Source organism: Oncorhynchus keta, chromosome 2 (genome assembly GCF_023373465.1).
Source record: "Oncorhynchus keta strain PuntledgeMale-10-30-2019 chromosome 2, Oket_V2, whole genome shotgun sequence".
Taxonomy (NCBI): Eukaryota; Metazoa; Chordata; class Actinopteri; order Salmoniformes; family Salmonidae; genus Oncorhynchus; species Oncorhynchus keta.
Genome location: NC_068422.1, coordinates 59,322,888 through 59,347,666, shown reverse-complemented (window position 1 = coordinate 59,347,666; position 24,779 = coordinate 59,322,888). Strand labels below are relative to the sequence as shown.

The following is a 24,779-nucleotide window of genomic DNA, read 5'->3' as shown; positions in this document are numbered from 1 at the left end:
TTATTACACACACACACACCACTGTTTTCCCATGAGGAAGTAGCCTGTGTGCATTTGCTAGGAGGAGAGCCAGGCAAGAGGGAGGAATAGCCTAGAATTGCTGGAAATGATACCCGAAGACTTGTGTTAGCTCCCAGATCAAATGCCTAGGCTTTTGCTCAGCGGACTAAAGTATGTTCTCTTGCAGAATTACACTACTCGTGTGGTAACAGTTAATCATCTAGCACTTTCATAAAATAATTAAACACAAATGTAAACTACCTGGCAACAAATTGTATCGGAAGATAATTAGTATTATATTACAATGTAGCTATTATTGTTTAAAGTATTTTCTAAGTCAATACCGGGTAAGTAACAGACAGTATTAAGGAAATAATTAGAATACTGTCACTCTCCACTAACAGGGTTCTGAGTAGTGTGAATATAATTTTAAGCAGGTGTTGCACCCAATTCCAGACCACAGGCTAGTTTAATTCAACCGGTTACTGACCAACTACACTGGGCAAGTCCAAACTGACACAACTGAAGAGCTGAGGTAAGAGATTGCTCTGCCATATTCTGTAATATGCAAACCGAGTGGGAGAATGATTAATAGCTATTGTAATTGTGATCGACTTCCTAAATTCCCAACATTGATATTGGGACACGATAACCCTGGTCTGTTGATGTCATGTCAGCTAAGTTCACTGACTCAAAATCTCTGATGCCTCCACGACAGTGGTTATGTCATTCACCCACGTGCTAACCTTTCCCCTAGTTTGACAGTCGGCACTGCAATTTTGATAGACGCTTCGTTGACAAAGAACATTCAAAAGTTTAGAAGCCTACCAAAATAATACAGGTACATCCATTTTTCATACTTTTTTTTATTTTAGATACTACATATTTTAATGTTGCTGGTAAATATAGCATGTGTTGTCACTGGAATGTCTGGCTGCGTAGTGAAAGCAAGGTAACGTTAAATAAGTTATACAGTAACGTTAGCTCGCTGTCTCCACGTAAATGTATGGGATATATGCTAGCTAGTTCGCTAAAAACACTGGATTTTCGTAAAACATTCAATTAATATCAGCGAGCGAGCGTCCAATGTAAATTATTTTGTCATTGGAGGCTAAATTAAACGGTAATAGTAGCTGGCTAAGGTAACGTTAGCTAGTAGTAGAACGAGAGCTAGCCTGGGCAGATAGCTACAGTAAACCTAGCCTAGTAGTTCAGACTCTAAGTACAAATTGTTTAAAATATATATATATAGTTTGTAAGGTTTCTCAAAGTACGGAATAACAAAAAATAAGGCGATATATTATATATATATAAGTCTGTGGTGCGAGCTGCTTCCGGGACGCTTGCCCATGTATTGACCTTTCACCTAGTTTCCAAAGCGGAAACATGCAAAGTATCACAGAACAGTATTATAACAACTACAACAACAATTGTATCGCGCAATGTTGTGGTTTCCACTAGATAGCACAGCCACAACGTCAAAAATGGTCTATATCGTAAAAAGCACGTTTTTTTTGTTTGTTAGCATTGTGTTTTAAGGTTAGGGTAATGTTTAAAATCACATTTAAGAAGATACATTGTAGAAATGGTCCGGGTTTTTGACTTTGGCTGTGGTGTCTAGGGACAAGCCAATGTTGCCGCTCTTGTAAATAGCAAATTAAAGCAATTTTGGATACAAAAAATTGTAAGGTCCTGTTCTCCTCATCAGTGTGGTAGCACGGTGCATTTAGTATTATTACACCTTTTGCCTCAAACTAGCCTATTTTAAATTGAACTTTTTTAAAAACATCTCAATTCCATTTATGGTGAAATATGCCTAGATAATACAATACATTTAAAACAATAATTCAAAAATAACTTTAAAAAAACAACAAGTAATATATGCCTACATGTGTCTTGACCTGTACTCTTATTAACCGTTGGAATATTTATGATGACTTGGATCCCAGTGTGTACTGTCCTTTCCAATAACCCTTCTGCTCTCATCCGGAGGTCCCGGTTCGAAGATGTGGACGACCACTATAGCACGATGTACCCTGCCGACCATGCTCAAGCGAAGATCCGTCTTGGCCTGCCATACCTTGAGGGCTGGGGGTAGGCCTGGTTGGGCAGCTGCCATCTCCTCATCTCCTTCTCTTCACCTGACCTGGAGGCAGCTCCGTAGGCACGGGACCCAGGCACCCTCCCCGCTCCCTTCCATCGCCCTGGGGGACAGCCCTGGGGTGAGGCAGGTCCGGGCCCTGGAGCAGGAAAGGCTGCTGGAGGTTGAGTGGGAGGGCAGCGGACAGAGCCTGTACCCATACACATGGCTTAGGGACAACTGTCAATGCCCACTGTGTACCCTGCAGTCAGCCCAGGCTCGCAGCTTGCTGCTCTCCCAGCTGGACATCCACACTGGGGTCGACCGGGTGCAGGTCACTGACAACAACAAGGTAACATATCTTGGATGAACTTATCTTTCCTCAATTTAACCATAAGGAGTGAAATGTAAAACAGACCTTATATCCATGTCAATCTAATGGCACTCATCCTACTCCACTTAAGTTAATTTATACTGAACAAAAATATAAACACAACAATTTCAAAGATTTACAGTTCAGATTTTTTATTTTTTATTTAACTAGGCAATGACGGCCTACCCTGACCAAACCCTAACACAAACTATGAAATAACACATAAGGAATCATGTAGTAACCAACAAAGTGTTATACAAAATATATTTTATATTTGAGATTCTTCAAAGTAGCCACCCTTTGCCTTTATGACAGCTTTGCACACTCTTGGCATTCTCTCAACCAGCTTCATGGAATCCATTTAAATTAACTTAACTTTTAACAAGGCACACCTGTACATTTGTGGAATTTCTTTCCGTAATGCTTTTGAGCCAATCTGTTGTGTTGTGACGAAGTAGTGGTGGTATACAGAAGATAGCCCTATTTGGTAAAAGACCAAGTCCATATTATGGCAAGAATAGCTCAAATAAGCAAAGAGAAATAACAGTCCATCATTACTTTAAGACATGAAGGTCTGTCAATCCGGAAAAGTTCAAGAACTTTGAAAGTTTCTTCAAGTGCATTCTCAAAAATCATAAAGCGCTATGATGAAACTGGCTTTCATCAGGACCCCCACAGGAAAGGAAGACCCAGAGTTGCCTCTGCTGCAGAGGATAAGTTAATTCGAGTTACCAGCCTCAGAAATTGCAGCCCAAATAAATGCTTCACAGAGTTCAAGTAACAGATACATCAACTGTTCAGAGGAGACTGCGTGAATCAGGCCTTCATGGTCTAATTGCTGCAAATAAACCACTACTAAAGGAAACCAATAAGAAGAAGAGACTTGCCAAGGGCCAAGAAACACGAGCCATGGACATTAGACCGGTGGAAATCTGCCCGTTGGTCTGATGAGTTCAAATTTGTCTTTGTGAGACGCAGAGTAGGTGAACGGATGACCTCCGCATGTGAGGTTCCCACGTGAAGCATGGAGGTGTGATGGTGTGGGGGTGCGTTGCTGTTGACACTGTCAGTGATTTTTATTTAGAATTCAAGGCGCACTTAACCAGCATGGCTACCACAGCATTATGCAGCGATATGTCATCCCATCTGGTTTGTGCTTAGTGGGACTATCATTTGTTTTTCAACAGGATAAAATATATTTTGATTTGATTTTTTTGGTTACTACATGATTCCATGTGTGTTATTTCATAGTTTTGATGTAGTCACTATTATTCTACTATGTAGAAAATAAAGAAAACCCTGGAATGAGAATGTGTGTCCAAAATCGACTGGTACTGTAGATATGATTCTGTTGGTCACAGATACCTTAAAAAAAAGGTAAGCGCATGGATAGGAAAACCAGTCAGTATCTGATGTGACCACCATTTGTCTCATGCAGCGTGACACATCTCCTTCTCATAGAGTTGATCAGGCTGTTGATTGTGGAGTGTTGTCCCACTCCTCTTCAATGGCTGTACAAAGATGCTGGATATTGGCGGCACACGCTGTCGTACGCGTGATCCAGAGCATCTCAAACATGTTCAATGGGTGACATGTCTGGTAAGTATGCAGGCCATGGAAGAACTGGGACATTTTCAACTTCCAGGAATTGTGTACAGATCCTTGTGGCATCGGGCCATGCATTATCATTCTGAAACATGAGTTAATGGCAGCGGATAAATGGCACGACAATGGGCCTCAGAATCGCGTCACTGTATCTCTGTGCATTCAAATTGCCATTGATAAAATGCAATCGTGTTGTCTGTAGCTTATGCCTGCCCATACTATAACCCCACTGCTACCATGGGGCACTCGGGTTCACAAAGACGACATCAGTAAACCTCTCGCCCACACAGCGCCACATGTGGTTTGCGGTTGTGAGGCCGGTTGGACGTACTGCCAAATTCTCTAAAACGACATTGGAGTGAGGTATGATCGAGAAATTAACATTATATTCTCTGACAAAGCTGCACATTTTAGAGTGGCCTTTTATTGTCCCCAAGGTGCACCTGTGTAATGATCATGCTGTTTAGTCAGCTTCAATGCCACACCTGTCAAGTGGACGGATTATCTTGGCAAAGGAGAAATGCTCACTAATAGGGATGTAAACCAATTTGTGCACATCATTTGAGAGAGGTGCAAGTGGGGACACTTCCGGCTGAGGAGCAAGTTTCACACATCCCCATGTGCTACACTAGTGTGAGCTTCCTTTGGGAAAGGTTTGGGATTCTCACGCAAACCCTTAACCAACCTCTGTGGTTGTCCTCAGGTGTCCATAGTGTGGCCGGACCAGCACACCAGCGAGTTTGACCCAGAATGGCTGAGGAAACGGTGCTTCTCTCCTGCTGCCAGACAAGCTCTACAAGAGGAGCTCTTCCTAAACGGTAAGACGATTATGCCAAAAACTGCTATATGGCAATTTCCCCACTGTCGCTGAAAGTAGATATTCTGGAATAAATCAGGATAAATCATTTAAAAATACATAATTATTGAATTTGATCCAATCCCAAACTGGTAGGGCCTACATAGTTTCATAGCTCCTAGTTTGTGTTAAGCATGTGTCTCTGTTTATTGAAATTCACTGCTACAGTACACACACACACACACACACACACACACACACACACACACACACACACACACACACACACACACACACACACAACACACAATGCCAATTCACCCATGCTGACAGTGTCCATTCTATTTTTGTCTAGTTTAACAGTAGCTGAACTGCTACAGTGCTCTGAAGACCCATGAGATAAATGCTTTTTGTTCTTGAAAATGTCCCTGAAGAATTTATCTGAAAAAAAGTAAGATTCTGTGCCCTCATACAGTACTTAAACCAAGCATCCCTGTTGTGCAAATTCCAATGTTACTTTTTGATTGACGTTTTTCTTTGTGCCACACTAACTGAATTTTCAGTTCTTTAAAAGAACTTGTGCTACAGGCCACAAGTACTTGAGAAAAACATTATTGATACCAATAAGCGTATTTACTGTATATCAGTATTTGCTTGTTACAAGTGATCTAAATGGCCAGTTGGTTAGCTAAGTGTTGAGCACAGACTGTTAAACCTGAATATGTGTAACATCCTAGAATACATTTCATGCACCACACGCCGTGTCGTAATTAAAAATCCTTCTTTAACCCGTCTCCTCCCCTTCATTGATTGAAGTGGATTTAACAAGTGACATCAATAATGGATCATCACATTCACCTGGTCAGTCTACTGTATGTCGTGGAAAGAGCAGTGGGCAAGGCAGTAATGAAGGTGAAATGAAGGCTGGAGCTGCACTTCAACTGAGGAGAGACTAGATGGTGTTTCCACACGTGGTCCTGAAGGATCCACAGGTTTCAGTGGCTCCTGCTTTGTTTCCACTCTAGAGTGATTTAAATACAATGTGTGTATAGCAACCTTCCCACTCCCCCTTCCTTCTCTCCTTTAGTACCTGTGTAAGAGGCCCCCCCACACACACACACACTTTGTAAGTGCAGGGTATTTGTTCTTCAACTGTTGCTAGCTCAGCACCAGGAGTGCTCCTACCAGACAGAGTTTAGCTCATGTTCTGTCTGGCTCTGTCTCTCACACACACACACACACACGCGCGCACCAGCCCCCTTGTCTCTGGGTTTAATTATATCCTCCTGAGGTCTGGTCTGAAATTCCTCCTGCCAAAAACCCTGGAAAAGTTTACGCTTTTAGATGGATGGATGGTGAAACAATGTTCACATCTGGAAGTTTTGTTACTCAAGTTTTGTTCACATCCCTACCTAGCTCCCTATAGGCCCCGCTCTCTCTTTTTCTCTCTCTCCCTCTCTCTCTCTCTCTCTCTCTCTCTCTATTTCACTCTCTATTTCACTCTCTATTTCACTCACAGACAGACCTAGTTTGGAATATCTGTATGTTTTCCTTTTCCCCCAGAAGACCGGTAAGATTGTCAAAGTGTAGCACACGCGGGAGATGCCGAGGTTAATATGATAATATGAGCTGTGGGGTTGTTACTCAGACTGAATCACCCCTCACTTGTTTTTTGCCTTTTGGTGTTTGTAGGAATTAGGAGTTTCCCCCTAAGCATTTACTTAAAAAAACTAAAAACATTTATATTTCATTTATTTACACAGCATGGAAATGGACCACATGCCTCCAATCATTTCTAATTATATGGGGTTCCCCAGACGCTGCTGCTGCTGTGAAAGTGTGCAGCCTGTCAATCTCTAGCCCAGAGGATGTCGCTTTCACACATGTAGACCAGACTACATCACTGAGGTATGCAGTGGCCGTATGTGAAATGGCTTAATAACTTGAGACCTTGAGACCCCCCCCCGCCTCTGCCATATGGAATACTAATTAAAGGGAAGCTGAATGGAAGTGGATGTTTAGAGACACCGTTTTTAAGCCAAACTCAACTCGTTGAACCAATTTGCCCTGTTGTTTATCCAGCCCATGCAACTGAGGGGACCTTGTTCCGACCAGTCTTGGATTTAAATATTAAGCTATTTGGCATTGTCGAGCCTGCCTCGAGTGCCAGGTGAGTGGGGTTTGCACTTATATTTAAATTATTTCAAGTATTATTTTTAAACCCAGCTCTGGTTCTGACCTCACTTAAATCGTCTAGGCTAGAGCTTGAAGCCATAGTGTGTATAGTATACAAGCAAACACTCAAACACTTGTTTTGTGCACAGGGAGATTGGAATCTACAAGGAGTGTTTGTCATCATGATATTTGTTAGTGTTTACACTTCCTGTGAAGCTTACCGAGGACCTTAGCAACCGTGAGTTGTTATACCTTTGGAATAAGAAGGCAATCTAGGAATGGTACTATAGTCATTAAAACCCTTGTCCTGGTGGATGTGGATCTGTTTCAATCACCCCTCCATGGGAAATATCGGATAGCACTCGTTATATTCCAACAGTAGTGTGGTTATTATTCCCGTTATTATTAGGCATGGTCTTTCTAGGCCTACATTATTAACATTATCAGTACACCCTTAGAAAAAGGGTTCTTTGGCTGTTCCCGTAGGAAAACCCTTTTTTGGTTCCACGCAGAACCCTTTTGGATTCCATGTATAAACCTCTGGGGAAAGGGTTCGACCTGGAACCAAAAATGGTTCTTCAAAGGGTTTTCCTACGGGGACAGCCGAATTAACCTTTTCGGTTCTAGATAGCACCTTTTATTCTAAATGTAGTAGTCATTATCTTCTGTATGTTTATCAACTGTTCCAACTCACCGCATCCTGTGAACAGTAATCAAGCCTGTAAACTGGCACTACCGTGTCCTTAAGCTCTCTTTGAATGCTTGAGGAGGATGAGGATTATCCTCGGGGAATGACGTGGTGTTTTCTCACTTTCTGGCTAGCGTACTTTGAGCCTTTTACCTACCGTGAGGTGACGAAGCAGTGTTGGCTGGCTTATCCAAGAGGCCACAGTCTTTTCTCACAACATCTTCCTCTGGACTCTTCTCTACCGACTGCTACAGAGGGTAGTGAGTACGGCCCAGGACATCACTGGGGCCAAGCTTCCTGCCATCCAGGACCTCTATAGCAGGCGGTGTCAGTGGAAGGCCCGCAAAAATTGTCAGACTCCAGCCACCATAGTCATAGACTGTTCTCTCCGCTACCGGATCGCCAAGTCTAGGTCCAAAATAGTTAACAGCTTCTAACCCCAAGCCATAAGACTCCTGAACAGCTAATCAAATGGCTACCCAGACTATTTGCATTCCCCCCTCTTTTACGCTGCTGCTTCTCTCTGTTTATTATCTATGCATAGCCACTTTAACTCTACCCATGTACATATTACCTCAATTACCTCGACTAACTGGTGCCCTCGCACATGGATACTGGTACCTCCTGTATGTAGCCACTCTATTGTTATTTTACTGCTGCTCTTTAATATTTTTTTTACTTTTATTTATCTATTTTTTACTTAACACTTATTTTTCTTAACTGGATTGTTGGTTAAAGGCTTGTAAGTAAGCATTTCACTGTAAGGTTGTATTCGGCGCATGTGGCATAAGATTTGATTTGAAATGTGTCAACACCTTTACTCACGGTCTGCTTGGTCACTACCATAGTGCCTACTGAGTCACTCTCTTCCCTGCGGTGCAGATTTTGGATCAACTCGCCATGCATCAGTTTAAAGCATTCTGTCATGAGATAAACAGGCCTAATCTGACTCTGGGCCAGTTGTTAGTGGTATAATGAGATAGATATTTAAGACTGTCCCTGTTTGGCCACCAAGGAATGGAACATTCTGTTCTGATGGAGTTTTAGCAAGCAAGCCATGTTTGTAAATCGTAATAAAATAGGATAGAATTCTTTCTCACTTTTTAATGAAGACCTAATTGATAACTAGCTTGGCTTATAGATGAACACAAGTATGAATATAACATGTAAAAAAGTTACTTAACGGCATAGATATTGCATTCACTAGGTTTGCTGTCTAAAGTACTCTCATCAGCTCAGTTAGTCCTAATGGGACTTGATTGGTTCCCGCTCATCCAAACAGCAGCTGATATGTCTTCCTTGACTCATCTGGCATGAATTTAGACTCCCTCTGAACCTACGGGCTCTTGTGGCCGATACGTGAGAACACATCAGTTTGGGGAAAAAAACAAGGCTCCTAAAAACATAGCTGTACCGGTGCATCAATGGAAAAACACACATATTTCCCCCAAACCTCACAATTTCCATGTACACACACTGATTTATCGATTAAGAAGATGAATCTCTCCCGCTGAGCACATGCGCACGCACACGCACACAGCGCCACACACGCACAGACATACACAAACACAGACACACACACTTGGATGCGTATGGTATGTTTCGGGGGATGTGTAACCAGGCCAGCACAGCACAGCTCAGTTCAGCTTTACTGCTCAGGAGAGTGATAAGGATATTAAAGATCTGAATGGATTGAATAGGTGTAAGCAACCTGGGGAAATTCCATCCAGTCCATCTGAGGGTTAGGTCGCGCTATAACAAGAGGGGAAAGCTATTATTTCTGACTCCTATCCAAGTCTTCCAGATCTATAAAAAGCACTATGGGGTCGAGGTAGGGATTAGGGGGTCGGTTTGGAATTGGTCACAAGACTCCTTATTAAAGCTGAGAAGGCAGAGGTGGTTCTGTTGTGCAGGTTTCTCCATTAAACAGAGAAAGGTTAGTTTGTTGTATTGGATGGAGGGTGGGAAGCGTTCTCCAGAGAAGGACTAGCTGTGCCACGTCCGTTTAAGACAAAGGCTCTTTGTAAATGGGACTTCAACAGCTACAATGTAGCAACCTGCGTGTGTGTGTGTGTGTGTGTGTGTGTGTGTGTGTGTGTGTGTGTGTGTGTGTGTGTGTGTGTGTGTGTGTGTGTGTGTGTGTGTGTGTGTGTGTGTGTGTGTGTGTGTGTGTGTGTGTGTGTGTGTGTGTGTGTGTGTGTGTGGCTGTGTGTTTATGCGACTTCACTTCTCACATGATTGGATACAGGATTGTAGTTATTTTGCGGGAAACCTCCGTATTCAACTAGGTAACATTTCTCTGGCTGATTATAACATCCAATTCCATTCATCTAAAATTTCCGTACAGCTGCAGGCTTGTCCTGCTAATTGTAGTGGGCACACTCACTGGCATCAGCCCCCTTTGCAGTGAAAGCACTGATGAATGCCACCATGTTTGTGAAGGCCTTTACCACATACAATATGGCGTCTAAATACCTCCAGTCGAAAAGAACTGAACTCCACAGTTGACCGTGTGAGGAAGTTGATCTAGTGTAATTGAATTGTGAAAGACCACGCTTACACACAGAGCAGCTTTTTGGGGAACTCCACAACGAGAGAGAAGGAGTTCCTCGTCTGGGAAAGCCACAGCAGAACAACGGAAGGGAGGAAAGGAATTACAAATACACACTCCCATCAAACAGACAGATAACATGTACATACACAAGCATAACAGTGTCACATTTAAAACTCCTGCGTTCTTCGACACATAGGTACTAGGCACTAGCTCTCTCTCAAGCAAACACACACAACCTGACATTGTATCTCTGTTAAACATGGCTGGAAACTATGCAAGAGTCAGAGACTAATCGCTGATTGGCTTGGTGGACTAACGTTACACGTTCCAGGAAATCAGAGCAGCGATTTTTGCGCTTGGTGAGAATTTGAGTGTCGAGCATTACACACCAATAACCAAGCAGAACGTTCTGGGCCCTGCACCATCTGAACCCTTCCGACCCGGGCCCACTGCCCAGCCAGCCGCTCTCTTATCCCATCCATCACCCACTAAAGGGCCTACCCGGGTTTAGAGCACTCTCTGCTCGGACTCTCTCTATGCTCCTTTCCACTCTCCATGTGTCTCTCCCTTCCTATTTTTTCCTCTCTCCTTTACTCTCCCTCTACATTTGTCTTGGCCCTCAAGGATTGAAATCGGTTTGTTCAAAACATAATGGTACTCGGTTTAAAACATAACAGTGAAGGTAGTTAATACATACTGATCTGGAGTCAATCAGTGATGTTAGCCGAACAAGTTTACCAGACAAGAAAATGTAAATTTACAGGGGGAAGGCCAGTTCAGCCAAAACTCCTAATTCGATACGATGATTTTACCTCTGCTGTTATGGCTTACTCTGTCATGTGTGATATCCAGGACCTCAGGGCTCTGTCCCTGAAGCACCGTTCTGCCTCCTAGCCAAGAACTTTATGTCCCCCTTTGTGTGCAGATACATACCGGCTGGTCAAATGGTGCCTATGGGCTAGTCTGATTTCATGGAACTACTTGTAACATTGGAAGGAACTAGCCTTTATTCTAGAAGTTCCTCATACTTCAACCTTCTCTTTTTGTCGGTGACCCTCACGAATAGCCAGCCTTTAATGAAGATCTTATTTCCCTTCCAAAAATATTTCAACCCTCTTCATTTACAGAGTTTGGATTGGGGGGGTTCTTGACTTTTTGACAGAGAGTTGTTTGGGAGATGACGGCGTGAAAGGAGAGGTAAAAACCTGCTGTGGGTTGTCAGTATCAGTGAAAGAAATCAATGTATCTCGACGACTCACTGTTGCAGGTGAAAAGGGTCAGGATCATCCCCCAGAGTGACAATCAAGCTGCAGCATATTCCTGCAAATCCCCTAGACACGTAGAGACTCCATGTGTTACCATAGCTGTACTCACAGCAAAGCTGCAAAGTCGAGCTTTCTGACATCTGACTTGGATTTTTCCCCCACTTAATCCTGATGAATTGCTACTGAAGAGGTTTGTTGTACCCCCCCCCCCCTAACACTAACACACTAACACAGCCACACACACTAACTGAGCTCATGCCACTGGAGAGACACTCTATGGAAAAAGGGCTGGAGCCAGCTTGGTGCAAAGCGAAGCAGTGGGAGGCTTTTTCCACTGCTGTCAGTCAAGACATGCACTCTTCTCACCCCTTTCTCCCCCTTTCCTCCTCACAGAGTATTCAACCATAGCGAGCTGGCCTCCCTCCCTCCTATCCCTTGGAGGAAACGTTTCATGGACACACAGACACATTACATACAGGCAGTACAGACTGTGGCCGGGAGCATTACACATATTGTCGTTAGAGTCCATTGTTCATTGACAGGCTGTGGTGTCTGTTCATATGGTTATGACAACCTGAGCTGTCCTGAAACCAAGGCAATCAAACCAGGACATTCTATTCTGTCCCCGACCTGCACCCCAGGCAGTTCAATCACTGCACAGAGCAGAAACTGTCAGTTGTCAATATTGGTAGAAAATGGCTGAAATTTGTATCTCTAGTTAAAGTTGCACTCTCTATGCATTGCACAATTCTGACGTTGCAAAATTCCGGAACTTTACCAGGTTTTTCAGAAATCCTTCTTCAAGGATTTTCAGTTGAAGGATTCCCTCCCAGCGTATTCCCTTCTGATTCTGGGGAGCCTCCATCTGGAATTTCTGAAAAACCTGGGAACTTTGACAAACTGATACGATACAGGACGGTATGATACAGACCATACAGGATGATACAATACTTTAATGAAGTGCATCTATCTCCTTGGCTCTATCAGAGCGTACATACTGGGACTCAGAGCTGCGGATCCCCACGGCCAACTTCGAGGAGGTTCTCCACGACGACAAGGCCGCCCTGGCCTGGCTGCTGGCTCTACGCCGCGTGGGCATTGTCTACCTGAAGGGGGCGCCGGTGGAGCAGGGTCAGGTGGCCCGACTCAGCCAGAGGATCGGATACCTCCGACTGACGTTCTATGGGTGAGAAACCATGCCCTCTGACCTTATTAGTGTCATATACTCTTAAACCTAACCACGGTAATATAATTTCTAAAAGCTCTGCATTATCCACACAGCTTTATATTTCCATCGCAGTAGATTTACTAGGGTGCGTTTGTTGAACTTTGCCATCATGTCTGATTTTTCCTAAACATCCTAATTATAGAAACCATTGCTACTCTCAGCTATCCGCTCCTTTGTATACTGAGGATAACATGGGCAGCCTGGTAAAACCAGACTGAACGCTACACTTTCCTTTTGTAATCCGTAATATTTTTCAAGCACTGCCACATCCGATGAGCGTCAGAGCCGGTGTAGTAAGACCGGTGACTGAGGTGGTATACTCCTCAATGCCATTGGATGAATCCCGGAACATATTCCAGTCTGTGCTAGCAAAACAGTCCTGTAGTGTAGCATCCGCATCATCTGACCACTTCCGTATTGAGCGAGTCATTGGTACTTTTTGCATGTAAGCAGGAATCAGGAGGATAGAATTATGGTCAGATTTTCCAACTGGAGGGCGAGGGAAAGCTTTGTATACGTCTCTGTGTGTGGAGTAAAGGTTGTCCAGAGTTGTTGTTTTTTTGTCTTTGGTTGCACATGCGACATGCTGGTAGAAATGAGGTAAAACAGATTTAAGGTTGCCTGTATTAAAGTCCCCGGCCACTAGGAGTGCCGCTTCTGGATGAGCATTTTCTTGTTTGCTTATGGCCTTATACAGCTCGTTGAGTGAAGCCTTAATGCTAGCATCGGTTTGTGGTGGTAAATAGATGGCTACGAATAATATAGATGAGAAAGTAGATAGTGTGGTCTACAGCTTATCAGGAGGTATTCTACCTCAGGCGAGCAATACCTCGAGACTTCGTTAATATTAGACATCGCACACCAGCAGTTATTGACAAATAGGCACACACCCCCGCCCCTCGTCTTACCAGACGTAGCTGCTCTGTTCTGCCGATGCACAGAGAAGCCAGCCAGCGCTATATTATCCGTGTCGTCGTTCAGCCACGTCTCGGTGAAACATAAGATATTACAGTTTTCAATGTCCCGTTGGTAGGATAGTCTTAATTGTAGATCATCCAGTTAGTTTTCCAATGATTGCACGTTGGCCAATAATCAAAGCTGAGGTTGGAACAACAAGCATCCCACAGCCAGCAGTTAAGCTCAGGTCGGTGGAAGCTAACAGCTGCGAACCAAAGCAAGAGACATGTCATTAAAGAAGCTGCAGTTTTTGTTTATTTAAAAAAAGAAGCTGCAGTATTTATGTCTTCCACAAATAACAACCCAAGAGACACAACAAAATACCAGGGCACATATTTGCATATATTTGAGCACAGAGACTCCATGCCAAGAGCAAAGAAGAGACCTAGTATAATTGTTATTAATCACCTGGATTCGGTCTTATGAAGCAACATTTTTTTATTTCTTTTATTTTTTACATTGGATAAAAGTAGAGACCCAGTGCAACAAAATGGTATATCATACACATCATCTTTGAGGAACAATGGGAAAGTAATTCTGCTTTGAAAGTTGATACACTCACTTTTGAGAAAAGGGCCTTTTGAATGTTTTGGTACCTACTGGAGAGCTCTCCTTTGTCTACACCAGTAGTTCCCAAACTTTTTATAGTCCCGTACCCCTTCAAACATCCACCTCCAGCTGCGTACCCCTTCTAGCACACTCTCAAATTTAGTTTTTTTGCCATCATTGTAAGCCTGCCACACACACACTATATGATACATTTATTAAACATAAGAATGAGTGTGAGTTTTTGTCACAACCCGGCTGACAAAGAGCTCTTATAGGACCAATGCACAAATAATAATATAATAATAATCAATAATTTTGCTCTTTATTTCACCATCTTACATATAAAACCTTGTGAATAACTCACCACAGGTTAATGAGAAGGGTGTGCTTGAAAGGATGCACATAACTCTGCAAGGTTGGGTTGTATTGGAGAGTCTCAGTTTTAAATCCTTCTGTAGCACAGTTGGTAGAGCATGGCGCTTGTAACGCCAGGGTAGTGGGTTCGATTCCCGGGACCACCCATACGTAGAATGTATGCACACATGACTGTAAGTCGCTTTGGATAAAAGCGTCTGCTAAATGGCATATATTAAATCATTTTCCATATTTTGTTTTCATGCTAGTGAGGGCCGAGAATCCACTCTCACATAGGTACCTGGTTGCAAAGGGAATCAGTGTCTTAACAGCGCGATTTGCCAAGGCAATAAACTCTGAGCGCGGCCCAATCCAGAAATCTGGCAGTGGCTTTGATTAAATTCAATTTTCATGAGGCTCTCTTGTTCAGATATCGGTAAGTGGACTGGAGGCAGGGCATGAAAGGGATAACGAATCCAGTTGTTTGTGTCATCCATTTTGGGAAAGTACCTGAGTAATTGCGCACCCAACTCACTCAGGTGCTTCGCTATATCACATTTAACATTGTCCATAAGCTTGAGTTTATTTGCACACAAAAAAATCATACAATGATGGAAAGACCTGTGTGTTGTCCTTGTTAATGCAGACAGAGAAGAGCTCCAACTTCTTAATCACAGCCTCAATTTTGTCCCACACATTGAATATAGTTGCGGACAGTCCCTGTAATCCTAGATTGATTATTCAGACGAGAAAAAACATCACCCAGATAGGCCAGTCGTGTGAGAAACTCGTCATCGTGCAAGTGGTCAGACAAGTGAAAATTATGGTCAGTAAAGAGAACTTTAAGCTTGTCTCTCAATTTAAAAAAAAAAATGAGTCAATACTTGCCCCTTGATAACCAGTGCACTTCTGCATGTTGTAAAAGCGTTACTTGGTCGCTGCCCATATCATTGCATAGTGCATGGCTTGCACACGCTTTACCACTCCACTATGTCTTCCTGTCATGGCATTTGCGCCATTAGTACAGATACCAACTTGAGCAACAGCTACGTTTGGCTACATACAATCCGTTAGTGGAATTCCCGCGAGAGAGTAATGGTTAATGTGATTGGATGTTCATTATTTGACTACGCTACCTGTATTTAACATTGTGTTGTAAATTTGCTGAACACTAGATGGGCTACTCAGACGAGAAAAAAGCCTCACCCAAATGTATATAAATGGAATAAAAAAAAGAAGTTTTATTTAATCCAAATTTGTATTTGTATTTTGCGTACCCATGACGACATTGCCCGTTTGGGAATACTTGGTCTACACCCATTCAGTATTGTTCACACCCTCTTAAGCCAGCCCAACACATCTCATTAAGGATTCACATGAGGTCATGTGCTAAACCGTGAGTAGTGTAGTAAAGATTAAGACTAAAAGTGGTAGTAGTCTACAATAAGGAAAGAGTCCAGGTAAACAGAAAGTGTCCAGGTGCTAAAAATATTTGATAAATATTAGGTGACACTTACCCAGACACACTAGTCTAAATTGATGTAAAATAAATGCTATAACCCCCAGCCACATCCAACGGTGGAAAAAGTACTAAATTGTCATACTTGAGTAAAAGTATAAATCATTTCAAATTCCTTATATTAAACCAGATGTTTTTTTAAATTATTGACAGATAGCCAGGGGCACACTCCAACACTCAGACATAATTTACAAACGAAGCAGTTCTGTTTAGTGAGTCTGCCAGATCAGATGCAGTAGGGATATTCTCTTGATAAGTGTGTGAATTGGACAATTTTCCTGTCAAAATGTAGCAAGTACTTTTGGATGTCAGAGACAATGAATGGAGTAAAAAGTACATTTTATTTTGGAATGTAGTGAAGTAAAAGTTGCCAAAAATATAAATAGTAACGTAATGTACAGATACCACCAAAAAATACTAAAGTAAAAATACTTTAAAGAGCTTCTTAAGTACCACTGCCAAAGTGCCTTCACACCAGTACATTAACATACTTTATATACTGTTACACACGCACTTATCACATACAGTTGAAGTCGGAGGTTGACATACACCTTAGCCAAATACATTTAAACTCAGTTTTTCACAATTCCTTATATTTAATCCTAGTAAAAATTCCCTGTCTTAGGTCCGTTAAGATCACCACTTTATTTTAAGAATGTGAAATGTCAGAATAATAGTAGAGAGAATTATTTATTTCAGCTTTTATAACTTTCATCAAGTTCCCAGTGGGTCAGACGTTTACATACACTCAATTCGTTTTTGGTAGCTTTGCCTTTAAATTGTTTAACTCGGGTCAAACCTTTACAACCGTCTACAACCCACACAAGTGGCTCAGGTAGTGCAACTCATCCAGGATGGCACATCAATGCGAGCTGTGGCAAGAAGGTTTGCTGTGTCTGTCAGCGTAGTGTCCAGAGCAAGGAGGCGCTACCAGGAGACAGGCCAGTACATCAGGAGACGTGGAGGAGGCCGTAGGAGGGTAACAACCCAGCAGCAGAACCGCTACGTCTGCCTTTGTGCAAGGAAGAGCAGGAGGAGCACTGCCAGAGCCCTGCAAAATGACCTCCAGCAGGCCACAAATGTGCATGTTTCTGCTGAAACGGTCAGAAACAGACTCCATGAGGGTGGTATGAGGGCCCGATGTCCACAGGTGGGGGTTGTGCTTACAGCCCAACACCGTGCAGGACGTTTGGCGTGTGCCAGAGAAAACACCAAGATTGGCAAATTCGCCACTGGCGCCCTGTGCTCTTCACAGATGAAAGCAAGTTCACACTGAGCACATGTGACAGACGTTACAGAGTCTGGAGACGCCGTGGAGAACGTTCTGCTGCCTGCAACATCCTCCAGCATGACCGGTTTGGCGGTGGGTCAGTCATGGTGTGGGGTAGCATTTCTTTGGGGGGGCCGCACAGCCCTCGCCAGAGGTAGCCTGACTGCCATTAGGTACCGAGATGAGATCCTCAGACCCCTTGTGAGACCATATGCTGGTGCGGTTGGCCCTGGGTTCCTCCTAATGCAAGACAATGCTAGACCTCGTGTGGCTGGAGTGTGTTAACAGTTCCTACAAGAGGAAGGCATTGATGCCATGAACTGGCCCGCCCGTTCCCCAGACCTGAATCCAATTGAGCACATCTGGGACATCATGTCCCGCTCCCTCCACCAACGCCACGTTGCACCACAGACTGTCCAGGAGTTGGCGGATGCTTTAGTCCACGTCTGGGAGGAGATCCCTCGGGAGACCATCAGCCACCTCATCAGGAGCTTGCCCAGGGAGGCCACACACACTACTGGGAGGTCAGGGAGGTCATACAGGCAAGTGGAGGCCACACACACACACTACTGAGCCTCATTTTGACTTGTTTTAAGGACATTACATCAAAGTTGGATCAGCCTGTAGTGTTTTCCACTTTAATTTTGAGTGTGACTCCAAATCCAGACCTCCATGGGTTGATCAATTTGATTTCCATTGATAATTTGTGTGTGATTTTGTCACACATTCAACTATGTAAAGAAAAAAGTATTTAATAAGAATATTTCATTCATTCAGATCTAGGATGTGTTATTTTAGTGTTCCCTTTATTTTTTTGAGCAGTGTATAAAGCAGTGTATAAAGTGGCATTGTTTAAAGTGGCTAGTGATACATTACATCAAGATGGCAAGATGCAGTAGTTGGTATAGAGTACAGTATATACATAGGAGATGAGTAATGTAGGGTATGTAAACATTATATGAAGTGGCGTTGTTTAAAGTGGCTAGTGATACATTTATAACAATTTTTCCAGTGGCTGGAGTTGAGTCAGCATGTTGGCAGCAGCCACTCAATGTTAGTGATGGCTGTTTAACAGTCTGATGGCCTTGAGGTAGAAGCTGTTTTTCAGTCTCTCGGTCCCACCTGTACTGACCTCGCCTTCTGGATGACAGTGGGGTGAACAGGCAGTGGCTTGGGTGGTGCAGGTGTCCTGGAGGGCAGTTAGTTTGCCCCCAGTGATGCGTTGTGCAGACCTCACTACCCTCTGGAGAGCCGTATGGTTATGGGCGGAGCAGTTGCCGTATCAGGCAGTGATACAGCTCGACAGGATGCTCTCAATTGTGCATCTGTAAAAGTTTGAGTGTTTTTGGTGACGAGCTGAATTTCTTCAGCCTCCTGAGGTTGAAGAGGTGCTGCTGTTTCCGGTCACCTTGCCCTGATTAAAAGCAGTGGTTCGTGCTTTCAGTTTCCTGCGAATGCTGCCATCAATCCACGGTTTCTGGTTGGGGAATGTTTTAATAGACGCTGTGGGTACGACATTGCTGATGCACTTGCTAATAAACCCGTTCACCAAATCAGCGTATTCATCGATGTTGTCGTTCCCCGCAATACGGAACATATCCCAGTCCACGTGATCAAAGTAATCTTGAAGCGTGGAATCTGATTGGTAATACCAGCTTTGAACAGACCTGAGCGCGGGAGCTTCCTGTTTTAATTTCTATCTATAGGCTGTAGGCAACAAAATGGAGTCGTGGTCAGCTTTTCCGAAAGGAGGGCGGGGGAGGGCCTTATATGCGTCGCGGAAGTTGGAATAATAATGGTCTAGGGTTTTGCCAGCCCTGGTTGCGCAAATGATATGCTGATAGAATTTAGGGAGCCGTGTTTTCAGATTAGCCTTGTTAAAATCCCCAGCTACAATAAATGCAGCCTCGGGATATGTGGTTTCCAGTTTACATTGAGTCAAATGAAGATTGTTTTCCCACTGACCTTTGTCGATAGCCCCTGATAAATTCAGGGCAGCAACGTTGTGAGCAGTAGCAACATATTTGCAGTTCTCCATGGCTAACGTTATATCTTTAGAAAAAAACTGCAGTAGAAAGGATTATCTGCATATAACGAGCAGCTAATTTTATAGACACAAGATGCTACACCACAGACCAATCTGAAACTCACCTCTCAGCATGTCCAGCCCACTCATTATCTCAGCCAATCATGGCTTGCGGGAAGGTTCCTGACTTTTTCTTTGGCTCAACCAACTAGACTCTTAATTTAACAACTTTCTTCGTATTTACAGATGACATGAAAGCTCACATGTTAGAGAAGGCATTTCTGTCTGAAAACACATTTTGATTTAAAAAAAATGTACGTTCAAACGGCTCTCCTGTGAAGTTGTGACTTGCGACATACGCCTAGTTTCCTGAATCGGGTCACAATTGACATACTATTTCAACAGTATCCATTTAACAAAATACTAGAAATGTAGGATGATGAGTTAACTTTTTCCATGTCCTGTTGCTCTCAAACCTTTTTAATGTTTCCAAAGAGAATGCCTTGGTCATTAGTGCTCAACAGCTTTGTGATGATAATGAGTTAATAATCATTAATAATGGACCTTTCTCAACTTTTCTCATTCTTTTAACAGGCACACATGGCAGGTGCAGGACAAATCCCAGGCTAACAACGTGGCCTACACCTCTGGCAAACTCAGTCTCCACACTGACTATCCAGCACTGCACTACCCACCTGGAGTGAGTAGACAGGATCCACCATCATGTTCATGAAATCTACATTAATCCTCTCCTTTCTCACTATCAGTCAGACACCTGAGTCATATAGATGTTTGTATCCTGTATGGGATGGCAGTTAGCAACGGTACTAATATCCTGTATGGCTGTTTGCAGGTGCAGTTCCTGCATTGCCTGAGCCAGGCTGGTGAGGGCGGGGAGAGTGAAGCGGTGGACGGCTTCCACATGGCAGATCAACTGAGGAGAGAAGACCCCGAGGCCTTCAGGACCCTCACCTCCCTGCGGGTGGACTTCACCGACACAGGGTCCGACTACTGCGACTTCATGGTGCAGTCCAAGAACCACATCATAGAGTGAGTGCCACACCATAAAAATACACAAGACATGGATGCAATGGCTTGTTTTTCGCACACATAAGAGCCATCACTCAGCTTACATATTAATGTGACTTGACAGAGGTCAGTCTAGAACTGCTCCAGGTAGCACATGGACCAAAATACAGACAGACAGTCACATTCTCATGGATGTGATTTAGGAGCTTGAAGGATATGTGTCGCCATCTGCTGCTCAGAATGTAAACTGCAGTATAAATGTATAATATACAACCTTCAACCAATGTTCACTCTAAGCTGTGCGCAGGCGCGCAGCTCCCCTTGGACTGCTGCGCAGAATAAATATCAGCCCGCGCATTGCCATATATGGATCTGTGTCATTCACTTTGAACTGGACTGTGTTTACAGTGTGAGTGGTTGTGTGTAGATGCGTTTGTTTTGAGATCAAACCAAGGGCTACATGTAGCCACCTGTGCACATTTGTTCATATTCTTTGCTAGTTAGTGAGTTATTAGTCCAGTTATAGCTAATGTTTTGTCAACAATGGAGGAGTGGGTGCTTCCAACAAGAGCACAAAATGTGTGCATTTCTATCCATCTTTGAAAAGCTAGTCAGCTAATAATAATGAATTTAGTGGATTCTTGCATCAAATCACACAACATTTTCTATCTAAACAGCTTAATATCAAGCCTTTTTTTTCAAAAGTCTCATGGAATGTAGACCTACTTTGTACATCACACATTTGCTGCTGTTATGGGATGCATTTTTCTCCATTGTTTTTGATTTATGATCAATTAGCCACAGTAGCCTACTTGGCCTACTTGGCCACTGTTAAAACTGTAACTGTAACTTAAAGCGGGTACAGCCTCAGTGTTCACCATAAACGCTCCCCGGAAGTTGCACAGAATGTTGCTCGGTGCCCAACATTTTTTGAGGGAACATAGCCTCCAACTGATGGGTAAAGAAGATGATTTTAAGTGAGCGAGCAAGGTCACTGTGGGAATTGTGTATATATACTGCTACTGATCGTATTTATACGATTGTATCAGATATGTACATCTGACACTTGACAACTGCTGAGTCTTATTATGCAACAAGATCTAGATGTCCAACATGCAATCTTTTTCATAGTTTTCCAAAGGTTGTCACACACCTACACTTACTAACAGTGGCACCCCTCCTCTCTCTGAACAGTGTTGACAGTGATGGGCGGGTGGTCCGGATCAACTACAATAATGCCACCAGGGACTCTGTGCTGGACCTCCCCCTGCACCAGGTCCAGGCCTTCTACAGCTCCCTCAAGGCCTACGTCCAGCTGATGATGCGACCAGAAAACATGCTCACCTACAAGATGGAGCCTGGTTAGTGTGTGTGCCCCTTCAACATTAGCAGTTAAAGTGAAGCTTCCCTGGATAAAAGTTGGCAATATGAATAGGATTGTATTGTAAAATATTGCAGAGATGGTAGACGTCTATGACTATTGGTTATCTTTTATGTGAAATACTAGCACTTAAGAGGTAGCCTGTTCGTTTTAACTTTCATCTTGAAATATCTGTATAATATTGGTTGAGTACTGAGTCGGCATATCCCTCCACCTCCTCCTGCAGGCGACCTGGTCACCTTTGACAACTGGCGCCTGCTCCATGGGCGGAAGAGCTTTCAGAGCCACCCAGACCGGATGAGACACCTGGAGGGAGCCTACCTGGACTGGGACGAAGTCATGTCTCGCCTGCGGATACTCTTCAAGTCTGTCCACGGAGAGAGCTAGACCCGCCAATCCCCCAGAGCGAAGCCTCCTCCAAATATATAGAACCTAGTCAATCTACAACAGGGCTCTCCAACCCTGTTCCCGGAGAGCTACTGTCCTGTAGGTTTTCACTCCAACCCTAATCTAGTGCACCTGATTCTAATAATTAGCTCGTTGAGAAGCTGAATGAATCAGTTTAGTTGCAACTGGGAGTGAAACCCTCCTGTAGGTTATCTCTCCAGAGGTTATCTCTCCAGAGGTTATCTCTCCAGGAACAGGGTTGGAGAGCCCTGATCTACAGAATTTATGAGCATCCAAAAGAGGCAGAGGCTAATTGTCTAGCGGGCTACCGCTACTCGTGTGTGGGTCAAGATGGCTGCCAGTCTTTTGAACAGAGTGACATGTGGGCAAAGTGCAAGAAGATGGGGGGGGGGGAAAGGGTTGAGCACTTCCCTAAATGATAAACACTCCCCTTTATAAGTAGCATACCTACGAAGAATCTGTCTTTAACTGTATGAAGCTGGTAGACTATAGTGCCTTTGTTCCTAGGGTTGTGTAAGCGAACATATTGAGCTATTTTTCTAATCCTGTGTTCTGCTGGTCAAAATGTTGTAGCACTTTACTACTTCAACTTCTCAGTGTCTTAAGGGTGTCATAACAACAGGAGGTGATGAAGTTTTTGACATTTTCTACCTCTTGTATCCAGTAGTATAGTTAAGTTTCAGCCATCTAACCTTAAGAAAAAAATAGTGTATAGCACTAGTATCAGCCCCAGAAATCAATCCTTTTTTTAGTAACTCTCTTTACAATAACTCTCCATATGTAAAATGTATGCACATGCAAGTTTGGATTAAAGCATCTGCTAAGGGATTAATCTAAATGTACAGAATGGTTACCTGGAGGAAATTGGGGTAGGGTCTTGCTTTTTCAATTTCAGTCAAGTGGAGGGTTTAGTATTTTTTTTGTTATCTAGTCCAGGGGGAGGGTCATGTGTAACGTGTAATTTCAATATTGATCAATGGTTTAGAATGAGTTAGTTACTAGGCTACATTCTGATGTGTGCCGGATGCCGCCCCTTTTCTCTGATTCTCCCGCTGGGTGCTCAATATCAAGTGTGCATATAGACTCTTTAGTGTCGTCTCAATCAAATGATCCATAGCCTACGAAGTGCATGCTCAGAGAAGCACAGAGCAAAGTTATGTTTCTAAGATAGCTGATGATGGTGTAAATACAACTTGGCTGCGTTACACACCGCAATGGATATTCCAACCTGGAGCCCCTGCCTGCTCTTGCTGATCAAAAACGTTTTTGTGTGCTGCCTAACCAATGGCTGTGCTGTGTTGGGCTACAGTTCTCAGGAGGCTTCTACAAATGTAAAAAAAAAAACAATCTTGCGCATAGACTAGCCTATGTTCTGTTCAGTTTGAGAAGGAGAGCGCAACAATATGTTTCTCGAGTAATTCACATTGTGTTGCTGAAACTTGAAGCAGCAGCCGCGGCACAATCAATCAGAAATAGACAGCTCATGGTGCTGAAAGTAGGCATTCATTTCAGCAGTCTTCCTTTGAATGTGACTTTGTTAACAAGAGGGCTTTGTGTTGGAACCTATTTATTCCTATTTAAGAAAGAGGTAGGTCTACCTGTTTGATAGATGAAATTAGGCAATAGAATGCTATATCCATATATTTGTCGCTTGTTCCTCCACCTGCTCTTTAAATATTCAACCTCCATGTCGATGACAGGCTGTTAAGTTATAACCAAGACTCGAATTGACGGGGTATGAAAGGGGATGCCATCCCACCTACCTTTTATTAAAGAAAATGGCAAAAATCACACTTTTGTAAGCTTAAGAATCAAATTAAAGTGATGTTTAACAGTGCCTTGGCCCGAGATGCTTTATGCTTGTTTCTAGAAACAGAAAATACCCGGGAAAGACATTACTCCATGCATATGGGAATATCATTGTTTAATTTCTTTGAAATTGAGGCTGAGATTCAACCTTCTTTAGCCCGAGAAGACATAACATAGACTTTGCTTGGGAAGTATTTTCATTCTGTCACTATCAATTGATTAAGCTATTCACTCTCTGTAGGCTAAAATAATGTTTAAACCCAGACAGCTTTTAGGGAAACACTTGACCTTCCCTCGTTGGGTTAAACATGGAAGAACAGAAGCCAGCAGTTGAGGCATACATTTTTATGCGTCGGTAAGCCTAACCATTTGAAAGTACCATGTTTAGATTCCTAATGACGTCTCAGATTTAATTATGTGCGAACAAGACACTGATTTGGCATTGGGGAAATATTGTAAGATTAACGCCCATCTCTGTCAATGTTTAGAATGGAATTTCAGTAATTTATGTGGTATTTAAAAATACATATGGAATTATGAATTTAATGACATTCTATAAAAGGCTTTTATTTTTACTGGCAAATATGATAGATTAATGAGATCATAAAAGGGTATTGTCTTAGACCATGCAAGTATTGCATTAAATCTTCACAAATATTACTCTAGATTTCATTCTTATGTTTTCCAAATATATGCATGTGCATCATTTAGGT

At 43.0% G+C, this 24,779-nt stretch overlaps 1 protein-coding gene across 2 annotated transcripts; it reads left to right on the top strand.

Moving 5' to 3' along the window:
- The first annotated feature begins 515 nt into the window (after positions 1-515).
- On the top strand, positions 516-24,094 carry LOC118357547 (gamma-butyrobetaine dioxygenase-like). 2 transcript variants are annotated; one of them, XM_035734764.2, is made up of 9 exons: positions 516-535; positions 758-841; positions 1,993-2,432; positions 4,762-4,876; positions 12,524-12,722; positions 20,034-20,139; positions 20,293-20,489; positions 21,663-21,829; positions 22,076-24,094. In XM_035734764.2, exons 3-9 carry the CDS (start codon positions 2,007-2,009, stop codon positions 22,234-22,236), a joined length of 1,371 nt encoding a protein of 456 aa, XP_035590657.1. In that variant the 5' UTR covers positions 516-535; positions 758-841; positions 1,993-2,006; the 3' UTR covers positions 22,237-24,094. The 2 variants fall into 2 exon arrangements, with proteins under 2 accessions (XP_035590657.1, XP_035590668.1); XM_035734775.2 differs by lacking the exon at positions 516-535 and having other exon boundaries at positions 2,007-2,432.
- The last annotated feature ends 685 nt before the right edge of the window (positions 24,095-24,779 follow it).